This window comes from Venturia canescens, chromosome 6 (assembly GCF_019457755.1).
Source record: "Venturia canescens isolate UGA chromosome 6, ASM1945775v1, whole genome shotgun sequence".
NCBI lineage: Eukaryota > Metazoa > Arthropoda > Insecta > Hymenoptera > Ichneumonidae > Venturia > Venturia canescens.
In genome coordinates this window covers 3,384,612-3,396,649 of record NC_057426.1, presented here as the reverse complement: position 1 = coordinate 3,396,649, position 12,038 = coordinate 3,384,612, and the positions used below count along the sequence as shown (strand labels likewise).

Here is a 12,038-nt window from a genome sequence, read left to right as displayed (position 1 = left end):
TCGAGATTTGCTACTTCATTTTTTAATTTCGTAGTGATAATACTCGGCCACCGTTTTTCTACAAAACGTCATTTATCGGATGCTCATTAATCAGTGCGGAGGTCAGTTGTGATAAGAAAAAGTAAATGCCAATGCAATTAAGCAATCTTAAACGCTTATGATTTGTTATTTTTTGTAATCACTAGATGAAAAAACGGTTTTGAATGCTTCTCTACGAAATTTTTGCAGTATGCACAATCTATGGCATAAATCTTCGTTATGCAACTGATAGTGTTTTCGATAGGACTGTGTATCTGGCGGAAGATGAATGTTAGAACGTGAGGTAAACAAAAAGACGACAAGGACGAAACAGTTACGCAGACGTTGTTCTTTCGAAATTGAAACATAAAATTTGCTTTGTGTACTCGCTGATTGGAATTTTTCCCATCAAAAAATTGTCAGGTAAGAATCAGCGACGAGACTCGTTTTATCATGGGTTATGCTCACCGATAAATTGCTTCGAAAACAAATGAAAATTTGTTGACAACCGGTAACGCGCAGTAAGATAAATTGCGCATTTTTCAAATGACATAAAAGTCGGTTTCTTTGCTTCGAAACATCTCCATTCTTCTCCAAAAGCGTTTACCCAGTTAACCAAGTTCCGAATCACACCTGAGTCTGCTTTCAAGCACGCCTCGAGTATGAAGAAACTTCATCGCTTTACGATTTCCTTCGCGGTCTTTGCGATCATCGGAAGTTTGGCTCATCCAGTAAAAGGTGAAGAGGAAGTGAGTGAAAATCTTTAATAATCCACGTATTAAGTGATATTTTGTTCTTTTTTTCCACTCAAATCAACGGATATTCATTACTAGGTTAACAATTAAAATTGTCGGAAATTTTAAGAGAATTCGTATCATGGATTTTATTTCTTTTCGTTGATTTTTTGCGGGCTTGTAAATTGAAAGCTCAATTGAAAGAGCAAAACAGATGATTGTCGGGATATGATTCAGTTGAGGCTCGATTGGTGGATTGAGCAACAGTAATTGGGATTTAAATCCCATCTTTTCCTTTCTTCTCTGGGCTGAATTTACGTTATTTATCATTTTTTATCATTCCATAAATTAGCGTACGCACTAGTGTCTAATCTTTCAGCCACGTCGACAATTGATTGTAGCAGATATTTTCGAAACCCAAATATTGGTCCCACGATAAAGTCTGGGGCGCAAAGCTTTTGCTCCGTTCTTAATATAAATTTTCCATCATTTCTAATAACTGTTATTCGCTTGTGTTATCGAATGAACAAATATTCATAAGCTAAGTCAACGATTCGAATCCTCCAAGGTCCCCGAATAACAACGAGTCGGAGCCTTAAATATTTACGTTTGACAAAAAACGAATTTCAAAGTGATTCCGTACTTAGATATCAGCTTGAAGCTCATATAAGCCGATTTCGAGCGATTTTGAAGCAAACTCTCAACGTCGATCGACTCAGTTTGTTCGACCATGTCTAAATTCATTATTATTTTTTATGCCGCTCTTGCAGCATCGGTGAGTACATATTAGAAGGACTGAAAAGAATAACTCGAAGCAAATGATACTGGAAAATCATTTCGAATTTTTGCTATTATTTTACGTATAATTGACGGGCTACTGTCGTGCAAGTTCAATTATCATATTATCAAGCTTCACGAACCCCCTGAATTTCATCTTGTACGAATTAGTTCAAAAAAATAAGAGGAAATAATTTGTTTAGTAAACCCTTCGAATTCCCCAAACTAATTGATGATAAACACCACGTATCAGTAAAATCGGTAGAGCTGGCGATACTTGAAACAAAAAAAGCATCGCTCGTTGTTGCTTCAATAGACGCTGAGAGAATGAAAATACGAAAGCAGCAGCGTCCAGGAAGATTAATCTGCTGATAAGTTTCTTCGCTTCGTAGTGGAACCGTAGAATTTGGAAATTATTTGACTTGCATTGCCAAGTTGATCGTTCCGTTGAGCGACACTCGAAATCCATTGTCCAAAAGTTTTTTATCCAACTACTGGAACTATTTGTATCAATCGTATCAATTTATAGGTGGCTGGTGGTGCTTCGGTAACACGTGAACAAGGTTCGCTCGACGCTGCCAAGGATGCGTGTATCAATTCAATACGAGAAACGTTCGGTGACATGGTGATGCTCCATGCGTTCAATCACTTAAGCGGTGACCGAGACACTTATCTTCTGGTGAGAAATTGTAATTAAGGCAAAAAATTAGCACAATTTTTCGTCGTTAAATATAATACGTTTCGTTCGAGTAGTGATACGCTGATTTTTCTCAACCCTAGGGATTACACAACCTGGTCAGAGACGGACTCCGAGCTACAACTAACCTCATGGATGAGGTACGAGATGGTAAGGATCCCATAAATGTAGAAAACGGTGGGCTGATTCTTTTACCACCCCGTCATGTGTTATGCGACCAAACGGTGAGTATTCCTTGATTTACATATTAATTATATTGAAAGAATATGTGGGAATATAGGAAGGGAAAGATCCAAAGGGTACGGGAAAAGCAAATGTATAAAATGTGAAAGGGAAGAGGAAACTTTAACGCGCATTTGCGAGCGCAGCGAAATTAAAGGGGACATGAGGAAGGCAGAGGTAGAAGGACTAGAAAGATGACTGGAGAAAACAGTAGGAGAAGGAGTGGAAGAGATAATAAATATAGAGCACTAAAAGGAAAAACGAGTAAAGAGTTGTTTGAGTATGTGAGAAGATACGAATGGAAGATGAGGAAAAATGTAAGTGAAAAGAATAATTGAACAACAGGAATATGGAAAGGAAAAGGAAAGATATCTAGTAAGACTTTTGTAAATATGGGGGGAGGGGGGAACTATGTAAAAATCCATACGGGTATACTTGGAAATGAACTACTATTATTACTGCTGCATTGAAAGAATGACAGACGAAAAATGCTTTTCGGTCAGGCTTCTTTCTGATGAGTCAAAGATCAATTGATTGACTTTAAAACTCTCAAAAATATCGAATCTCAAGTTATGAATAGTATTGAATAGAATGCTTTTGTTTTTCTTATTTAGATTGCTACAAAATTAGGCCAAATCGTCAACATGTACTCGCTCGACCTTTTGAGGAAAACACTAAATGTGCAAGTATCTTCAACAAGGACTCCAGAAGTCATCCGGTTGTAAAGGACTCATTAAAATTCAATGAACGAAAATCTCAGCGACAGAAGTAAGAAATAAAAAACATTCGTCTAGCTGGTGCAACATTTTTGAATGATTGAACAGAAAAATGTGAAAAATATTATTTTGTTATTTAAGATCAATAAAAATCGCATTCCACTTCAATCTCGTTTTATTTTCATCTCAACATTTCTACTCCACCCGTTCCTCCGTATCATTGGCTTGAAAAAAAACGAGCTTTCTTTCTATACTTTGCGTAGAGACGCAGCTTTTGAAATTTTCGTTCAGAGAGTATCGTTCGCAGTTGTTTTTTTTAAAGTCGAACAAGCACCATGAAAATTTATCAAATATATAAAAATTTTGTTTTCCTTTCCGCATCGCACCCTCCAATACAGTGCACAATGGATACTAACATAAGCGGATAATTCGCAGGAAGGGGTATAGTGTAACGAGTCTGGCGCAAGGGGTGACTGCGAGCCACATCGAATGATATTCGGTCCATGTTAGGGGGACTTTCGTTTATGGAGTTTAGGCTAGTAGGGATTCCAATATTTTTTACATTTTTACAGAGCGGTGTCTACGTCAGCAGTAACGTCACTTCGGTAGAGTATTGAAATTCATGCTGGTCAAATATTTTTTTAATGATAACGTTCGAAGGACATATTTTTCGGCGCTGTTGCTAAGTGTCTTTTCCTCGTTATCTATCAGTATAATATCGTTTTTCTTTCGGGATTAGCGGTGTCATGTCATAATAAGGTAATTCAGCTGTTCCAGGATCTATTGTTAAAAAATACGAAATAGATGATATTCTCGAACCTAGAATACGAGTAGATATCGGTTTTTAATTCATTCGCGAAACAGACGCTTCTCGTTATTACACGTTAATATTCAGCTGTTCCAACGTCGACAAATTAGATTTATTTTGAATATATGTAAATTCACGTATCTGATCAAATAACTATCATTGACCTCGCAACTAGATGAGTTGCGAATATATAAGCCTCGTTTCAGTGGTGCTGGATTAAACGCTCGAGACCAACCACCCGGCGAGCCATGTCGAAAATTCTCATCGTCTGTTGTGTCGCTCTCATCGTTTCGGTAAGTAAATATCAAGACCAACAAAACGAACCCTTAAAATTTGATTCTGAGCTTTTTCCTAGTATCTCGTACCAATGAAACAACGTGCGGGGTTGCGGAATTAAAAAAAAAGTTCTCCAGTTGAAATTTGAAGATAAATTGTGGACGGTGTTGTTTTATTAATAATTTTTCACCATTTCTAGGCGAATTATGCCGATTGATTGAGTTTAAAACCGATGTATTTAGAATTAGTGAAACAGGCTCAAAATTACGTGAATGATAAACAATACAAAGATCGAGATAATCTGCGGATTGATGCTAAATTGAAAAATAAGAAGACTATAGTTGACTAATATTAAGGAAGGAAGACGTTCAGGACAGTCGAGAATGATGTTAGAGGAGAGTGCAGAAATGTACTAGATGAGAAAATCATCATACCAGTCGTTCGCGTGGGAGATTTTTCTAACAGCTGTCCTAGTCCCGTGATGTAATTAAGATTAGGCAAGCAAGCAACTCCTTAAGGATCAACTTTGAGGTTCGCAAGATCGAGTATAATTCTGCATCCACTATTGCCAATCCATTTAAAAAAGGTTTTTCCAAGTTTTCACGAGTATTAAGGATCGCTGAGGTATTTTAACTGGCAGACAGATAATTTTATCGATATGTAATCTAGTAGCTTACTATTCGTTTTTCATCCACATTCGTTTGAGTCAGGTTTTGTTTGTCAACCTCCTGCCAGGTCAACCAGTCAGGTACCATTTGTCAAACTCCAGCAAAGTCATTTTTTCGGCTCCTCCATTTTCTGTATATGCTGAACTGAAAATTCATTAGATCAAAGCACAAACGAATGAACTAACATTTTTCCATTATCACATTTCATTACCACTGCTCGAGTACCACGTGCATATAGATTGCTTCGAAAATAAATGAAAATTTATTGACGAGCGGAAACGCGCAGTAAGATAAATTGCGCATTTTTCAAATAATATAAAATTCGGTTTCTTTGTTTCGAAATATCTCCATTCTTCTCCAACAACGTTTAGCAGTTAACCAAGTTCCTCATCACACCCGAGTCTGCTTTCAAGCATGTCTCGAGAATGGAGAAACTTCACCTCTTTACAATTTCCTTCGCGGTCTTTGCGATCATCGGAAGTTTGGCTCCTCCAGCAAAAGGTGAAGAGGAAGTGAGTGAAAGTCTTTAATAATCGGCGTATCAAGTGCCTCGACAACTCAAATTAAACATTTTGAAATGGCACATAACTCCGTTGCATGTCTGAAAGTTTGAATGAACTGTATATTTCGATCTTTTTTTCAACTCAAATCAACGGATATTCATTACTATGTCAACAATTGAGAATGTCGGAAATTTTAAGAGAATTTGAATCATGGATTTCATTTCATTTCGTTGAATTTCTGGCTAGTAAATTGAAAGCTCAATTGGAAGAGCAAAACGGATGATTGTCGGAATATGATTCAGTTGAGGCTCGATTGGTGGATTGAGCAACAGTAATTGGGATTTAAATCCCAACATTCCGTTCAGTATCCATTTTCCTTTCTTCTCTGAGCTGGGTGTACATTATTTATCATTCCCTAAATTAGCGTACGCACTAGTGTCTAATCTTTCAGCGACGTCGACGATTGATCGTAGCAGATGTTTTCGAAGTCCAAATATTGGTCCCACGATGAAATCTTTTGCTACGTTCCTAATATAAATTTTCCATAATTTCTAATAACTGTTGTTCGCTTATATGTTATCGACTGAACAAATATTCATAAACTAAGTAAAACGATGCGAATCCTCCAAGGTCTCAAATAATAACGAGTCAGAGCCTTAAATATATACGTTTAACCAAAAACAGCAGCAGCGACGGGGAAGATTAATCTGTTGATAAATTTCGTTACTTCGTAGTGGAACCGTAGAATTTGGAAATTAAACGACTTGCATTGCCAAGTGGATCATTCCGTTGAGCGACACTAGAAATCCATTGTCCAAAAGTTTTTTATTCAACTACTGGAACTATTTGTATCAATGGTATCAATTAATAGGTGGCTGGTGGTGCATCGGTAACACGTGAACAAGGTTCGCTAGATGCTGCCAAGGATGCGTGTATCAATTCAATACGAGAAACATACAGCGACATGATGATGAACTATGCGTTCAATCACCTCTGGGATAACCGAGTCGTTTATTTTGTGGTGAGAAATTGAAATTAAGGCAAAACAGTAGCACAATTTATCGACGTTTCGTTCGAGTAGTGATACGCTGATTTTTCTCAACCCTAGGGATTGCAAAAGCCGGTCAGAGAGGGATTCCGATCTATCACTGACCTCATGGATGAGGTACGAGACGGAAAGGATCCGATAAATGTAGAAAACGGTGGGCCGATCCTTTTCACACCCCGTCATGTGTTATGCAACGAAACGGTGAGTATTCATTGAATTACATATTAATTATATTGAAAGAATGTGTGGGAATATAGGAAGGGAAAGATCCAAAGGGTACGGGTAAAGCAAATGTAGAAAATGTGAAAGGGAAGAGGAAACTTTAACACGCATTTGCGAGCGCAGCGAAATTAAAGGGGACATGAGGAAGGCAGAGGTAGAAAACAGTAGGAGAAGGAGTGGAAGAGAAAATAAATATAGAACACTAAAAGGAAAAATGAGTAAAGAGTTGTGTCAGTATGTGAGAAGATACGAATGGATGATGAGGAAAAATGTAAGTGAAAAGAATAATTGAAGAACAGGAATATGGAAAGGAAAAGGAAAGATATCTAGTAAGACTTTTGTAAATATGGGGGGAGGGGGGAACTATGTAAAAATCCATACGGGTATACTTGGAAATGAACTACTATTATTACTCCATTGAAAGAATGACAGACGAAAAATGCTTTTCGGTCAGGCTTCTTTCTGATGAGTCAAAGATCAATTGATTGACTTTAAAACTCTCAAAAATATCGAATCTCAAGTTATGAATAGTATTGAATAGAATGCTTTTGTTTTTCTTATTTAGATTGTTGCAAAATTAAGAAAAATCGTGAAAAGGTACATTAAAAAAGTATCTTCAACAGCGACTTTAGCATCCAGTAGTCATCGATACGTCAACTACTTATCAAATTCCAAAAGACGAAAATATAACGAAAAGCGACTGAAGCAAAAAAAAAAAAAACATTCGTCAAGCTGGTGTAACATTTTGGAATGATTGAACAGAAAAATGTGAAAAATATTATTTTGTTATTTAAGATCAATAAAAATCGCATTCCACTTCAATCTCGTTTTATTTTCATCTCAACATTTCTACTCCACCCGTTCCTCCGTATTATTGGCTTGAAAAAAACGAGCTTTCTTTCTATACTTTGCGTAGAGACGCAGTTTTTGAAATTTTCCTTCCGAGAGTGTCGTTCTGTTGTTTTTTTTTGAAGCCGGACAAGCGCCATGAAAATTTATCATATATATAAAAACTTTGTTTTCCCCTCCGCATCGCATCCTCAAATACAGTGCATAATGGATACTAACATAAGTGGATAATTCGCAGGTAAGGGGTATAGTGTAACGAGCCTGGCGCAAGGGGGTACCCAGCAGTTCCCTGACTGCGAGCCACATCGAATGATATTCGGTCCATGTTAAGGGGGCTTTCGTTTATGGAGTTTAGGCTAGTAGGGATTCCAATATTTTTTACATTTTTACAGAGCGGTGTCTACGTCAGCAGTAACGTCACTTCGGTAGAGTATTGAAATTCTTGCTGGTCAAATATTTTTTTAATGATAACGTTCGAAGGACATATTTTTCGGCGCTGTTGCTAAGTGTCTTTTCCTCGTTATCTATCATAATAATATCGTTTTTCTTTCGGGATTAGCGGTGTCATGTCACGATAAGGTGATTCAGATGTTCCAGAATCTATTAAAAAAAAAAAGAAAAAAAAATACGAAATTGATAAATTTCGCCATTTTGCGTTTATATCAACGAGCCTCGCTTCGTTTTCCTTCACCTTGTTTTACAGCGATCGTCTCAACAACGATGTCCAAATTTATATTCTCTCAATGCTTCGCTCTTGTCGTTGCTGTAAGTTAAAAGTAAATGGTGATAAAAAAAAACGAAAAATTGAAAATCACCAGAATCACTCAGAATAATTAATCAACAAGCGTAAATTTTTGATTGCGTGAATTTTCATTTGTAAATGGTTCATTTCAAGGGGATTTGCACTCCAACTGTGAAGAAAGAATGACCAATGTCTCTAGAGGAAGACAGAGCACGGTGTATCAAAAGCTTATAAGGAATGTACAACAAAGCGTTATAAGGAAAAGTTGAAAATGATGCAGCACGCATAAAGAGAACACAAGTCCGGAGCAAGTGAAGGCTGATTTCAAGGTAAAAAACGAAAATTTAAGACTCAAACGAAGTTAAGAGTTGGCTCATTAAAACTTTATACGAATTTGATTAGACGAAAAGATCCCGAGGTTCATTACTTTGTAGCATAATATTTTTGCTGTGCACATCGATTATACAGAGTGTGAGAACAGAAGGATCGTCAGTTTTTGACGAGATCATTCAAGCAGTGAGTGCGAGTTGAAGTCGATGGGTGCACCGGAAAAGCTTCGATACAAAGAGTTGGACTACTTTACGTTATTTTGCGACATCGACGTGAGTATCACAAGCAAAAACGCTGCGAAAATTTCGAATAATTTTACTTCATTATCACGTTAGACACAAAATAGTGAAACGACATTTTTCTCTCTCCAGATCACCGTAGAAGTATTTCACATCACCGACCAATACACGATTTCGGAAAATGACTTCAGAATTCAATGCCTCAGGATTGCATGTTACTAAGAAATAAAAAAAGATCAAACAAACTGGTTGCTCCAATGTAAGAAGAGATTCCAGAATGTTCAAAGCATCTCAATAGAAACTGCACGGAATTGAAAAAAAAATTTTATTAATGCATACTCGACATCACGTGCTTCGATATTACTGACGCAACGAACTACTATTTAGTCGAATAAAACATTTTATATAACGCAACCACGTTTTCCTCGCTTTTCGAGCCTGCCGGCGATACGGAAAGTAGGTGTTTTACCGACTGTTTAAGTGGATTAGTGGTGGGGAGTGCGAAAAACACAAATGTTTTGAGCTTGAAAAAGCTCGGAAACGTGGTTTGGTTATATAAAGTATCGTGTGTATCTCGGATTATTAAAGCTTTCTTGTTATTTAATAGTCGAATGGTCTAGGAGATCTCGACTTCATTTTTATTTCAATTTTTTTCTTCGATCTTAGTTTATTTTTATTCATGATTAATCGAGTTTATTTTTGTACTATCGTGAATTTGATAAATTTTCAACAAACTTAATGAGCATATTGTCGAATTGAACCTTTGCAATAAAAACTTACCACTCATTTGGTGTTCTGACTCCGACTTTCATGACGAGGCTGCAAAGTCGCTGTATTGAAGCTCATGATCCAAACCTCAGCTGATTCAATAGAAGCCATCGGGTTCGCTATTTCTTGAGTTTTAACTTATCAGTAGCTCATTTTCGAGGAGCCATTACACATTGAACATTGAACATCGGGTTTTTCGATAAAATCGTGCGTCTGTTTCGTCAATGGAATTGAAAATGATCTCTATTGTCAATATCGACTTTTTTCGCCTCGCAGTACGCAGTAACAGACGCTTCTCGTTATTATAAGTTAACATTCAGCTGTTCCAACGTCGGAAAATTACAAGTATTTTGAAAAAGTGTATGTGGTCAAACAACTGTCTCTAATTAACCTCGCAACTCGATAACGTGCGAATATATAAACCTCGTTTCAGTAGTGCTGGATTAAACGCTCGAGACAAATCACCCTGCGAGCCATGTCGAAAATTCTCATCGTCTGTTGCGTCGCTCTCATCGTTTCGGTAAGTTAATATCACGACCAACAAAACGAAGCCTTAAAACTTGATTCTGAGCTTTTTCCTAGTATCTCGCACCAATGAAACAACGTGCGGGGTTGCGGAATTGAAAAAAAAGTTCTCGAGTTGAAATTTGAAGATAAATTGTAAACGGTTTTTTTTTATTAATAATTTTTCACCATCGCTAGGCGAATTATGCCGTCACTGCGGACAACTCAGAAACGAACACACTCGAGGCTAATAAACTTGGATGCGTCGAAAGCTTAAAAGCGATGTATTTAGCATTAGTGAAACAGGCTCAAAATGACGTGAATGATAAACAGTACAAAGATCAAGATAATATCCGGATTGATGCTGAGGTGAGAAATAAGAAACGTTTGAGGGTGTGGAAATCTCAATGTCAAATCCTCGGATCGTTCTTTATTTACTTGACTTTTAATCTGCGTCATTTTTTTTGACGCGCAGGTGCTCAATGATATTAAAACTAAAGGATTCGCTGTTTTTAAAAAAATCATCGCAATTGTAGAGGGCTTGAAAACAATGGGCACCATAGAAGAGAACTCCTACCTTGATGATGTTCCGCTATTCTGTGACGAGGCAGTGAGTATACCACAGTCGACAAAGAATTTTATTTATGGTGGTGCACCAGAAACGATCCGAAAAGTAAATCTGCCCACTTCAAATAGGGCTTAAAATGAAACTGAATTTTGTCGAATTGATTATGAAAATATTGATGGCAATGCTGATTCTTTTAATCGAAATAATGACATGATTTTTTTCACATAATTAGGTCACCTCTCAAGTATTTTCCATTACCGAAGAGTTGTTGCGTTTGAGTCCATCAGAAGATGATTAACAAGACTTTTTCGTTGATACGTCGAAGATTTACGTTCTGATACCCGCCGATATCAGAAGATCAGAAACTTCGGCAAATCTAACTCAAAAACAGTCACCTGCGGATGTCGAGTTGAGTGAACTTGCTGATATGAAGAAATAGAAACTGAAAAGGCGCACAGTATATCGTATAAATTTAGAAAAAAAAAACACTAAAAAGCAAATAAAACATTGTTCTGCACATTGCATTTCAATTTTTGTCAACTCACCGTCTCTCCCATTCATGGATCTTGGTTGGATTTAGTCAAAGTCCTGAAAAGCCTTCGATTATTCATCCTACGGTTTTTCTAAGAAGATTCATATCGCATCTCGAAAGGGACGCACTATTTCCACAAAGACCTTCGTAGTTACCCTATCAGCGTTCAATTAAAAATGAAATATTTCTGGAAATATTTATGAAATAACGGGGAGTATAAACCAAAATGAAAAATTTTAAAAATTGATGCATCACTTTCCGTTATAAAGACTTTCAGTCGCAGGCAATGCTCATTGAGTAATTATATTTGAAATTAATTCTTGTCTTTTCTGTTGGGCAGGATAACTTTTAAAATGCTGTTTTCTCTAGTTTATCTCTTCGAATTCAAAGTATTCTTGAAATATTTATTTATGTTAGTAAAATCTTTAATGTGAGAGAACAATCAATCAACGTGTCTAATCATTTGTGCAATTCTGATATGTTAAACGACGTACGATTCTGAGCAGTTTGTAAAATTTCATATCTAATATTAAATTCTCATGTATTAGTCAGGAAGCCACTAAAAATTTTGCTGCTTCGTGAAGCCCATTTTCCTCTACGCATTTCCTGCCGCAATCTTCCAACTAAACGTGATCCTCATGGAAGAAGAATGTAAGAACGTGAGGTAAACAATGGGACGACACTTATCAAATACGAAAGCGATGACTTTTTTCACGAGTGATTCTACGTAATCACTTCAAAGGAATGTCTATGAAAGAGAAAATATGAATATAGAGATGCTGCTGAATTTTTTTTGCGCACGTACTCATTAGTTTAT

General features: G+C 36.8%; 3 protein-coding genes across 3 annotated transcripts; all 3 read left to right on the top strand.

The window, feature by feature from the left end:
- The first annotated feature begins 504 nt into the window (after positions 1-504).
- On the top strand, positions 505-3,332 carry LOC122412078 (uncharacterized). The gene is made up of 4 exons (XM_043421355.1): positions 505-767; positions 2,059-2,208; positions 2,310-2,450; positions 3,063-3,332. Exons 1-4 carry the CDS (start codon positions 681-683, stop codon positions 3,171-3,173), a joined length of 489 nt encoding a protein of 162 aa, XP_043277290.1. The 5' UTR covers positions 505-680; the 3' UTR covers positions 3,174-3,332.
- A 542-nt stretch (positions 3,333-3,874) lies between these two features.
- On the top strand, positions 3,875-7,443 carry LOC122412330 (uncharacterized). The gene is made up of 5 exons (XM_043421801.1): positions 3,875-3,923; positions 4,148-4,265; positions 6,291-6,440; positions 6,528-6,668; positions 7,255-7,443. The coding sequence occupies exons 2-5, from the start codon at positions 4,221-4,223 to the stop codon at positions 7,441-7,443; spliced, it is 525 nt and encodes a 174-aa protein (XP_043277736.1). The 5' UTR covers positions 3,875-3,923; positions 4,148-4,220.
- Positions 7,444-9,803: 2,360 nt separating this feature from the next.
- On the top strand, positions 9,804-11,762 carry LOC122412186 (uncharacterized). Its single transcript, XM_043421559.1, has 5 exons — positions 9,804-9,977; positions 10,054-10,137; positions 10,320-10,490; positions 10,597-10,731; positions 10,922-11,762. Exons 2-5 carry the CDS (start codon positions 10,093-10,095, stop codon positions 10,985-10,987), a joined length of 417 nt encoding a protein of 138 aa, XP_043277494.1. The 5' UTR covers positions 9,804-9,977; positions 10,054-10,092; the 3' UTR covers positions 10,988-11,762.
- Positions 11,763-12,038: the final 276 nt, after the last annotated feature.

Bases quoted from the DNA above. Each gene is read 5' to 3' on its own strand.
- LOC122412078 (XM_043421355.1), top strand. From the start codon at position 681: ATGAAGAAACTTCATCGCTTTACGATTTCCTTCGCGGTCTTTGCGATC. The intron at 2,209-2,309 runs GTGAGAAATTGT...TCTCAACCCTAG, and splicing joins ACCGAGACACTTATCTTCTG to GGATTACACAACCTGGTCAG. The intron at 2,451-3,062 runs GTGAGTATTCCT...TTTCTTATTTAG, and splicing joins ATGTGTTATGCGACCAAACG to ATTGCTACAAAATTAGGCCA.
- LOC122412330 (XM_043421801.1), top strand. From the start codon at position 4,221: ATGTCGAAAATTCTCATCGTCTGTTGTGTCGCTCTCATCGTTTCG. The intron at 4,266-6,290 runs GTAAGTAAATAT...ATCAATTAATAG, and splicing joins GTGTCGCTCTCATCGTTTCG to GTGGCTGGTGGTGCATCGGT. The intron at 6,441-6,527 runs GTGAGAAATTGA...TCTCAACCCTAG, and splicing joins ACCGAGTCGTTTATTTTGTG to GGATTGCAAAAGCCGGTCAG.
- LOC122412186 (XM_043421559.1), top strand. From the start codon at position 10,093: ATGTCGAAAATTCTCATCGTCTGTTGCGTCGCTCTCATCGTTTCG. The intron at 10,138-10,319 runs GTAAGTTAATAT...CACCATCGCTAG, and splicing joins GCGTCGCTCTCATCGTTTCG to GCGAATTATGCCGTCACTGC. The intron at 10,491-10,596 runs GTGAGAAATAAG...TTTGACGCGCAG, and splicing joins ATATCCGGATTGATGCTGAG to GTGCTCAATGATATTAAAAC.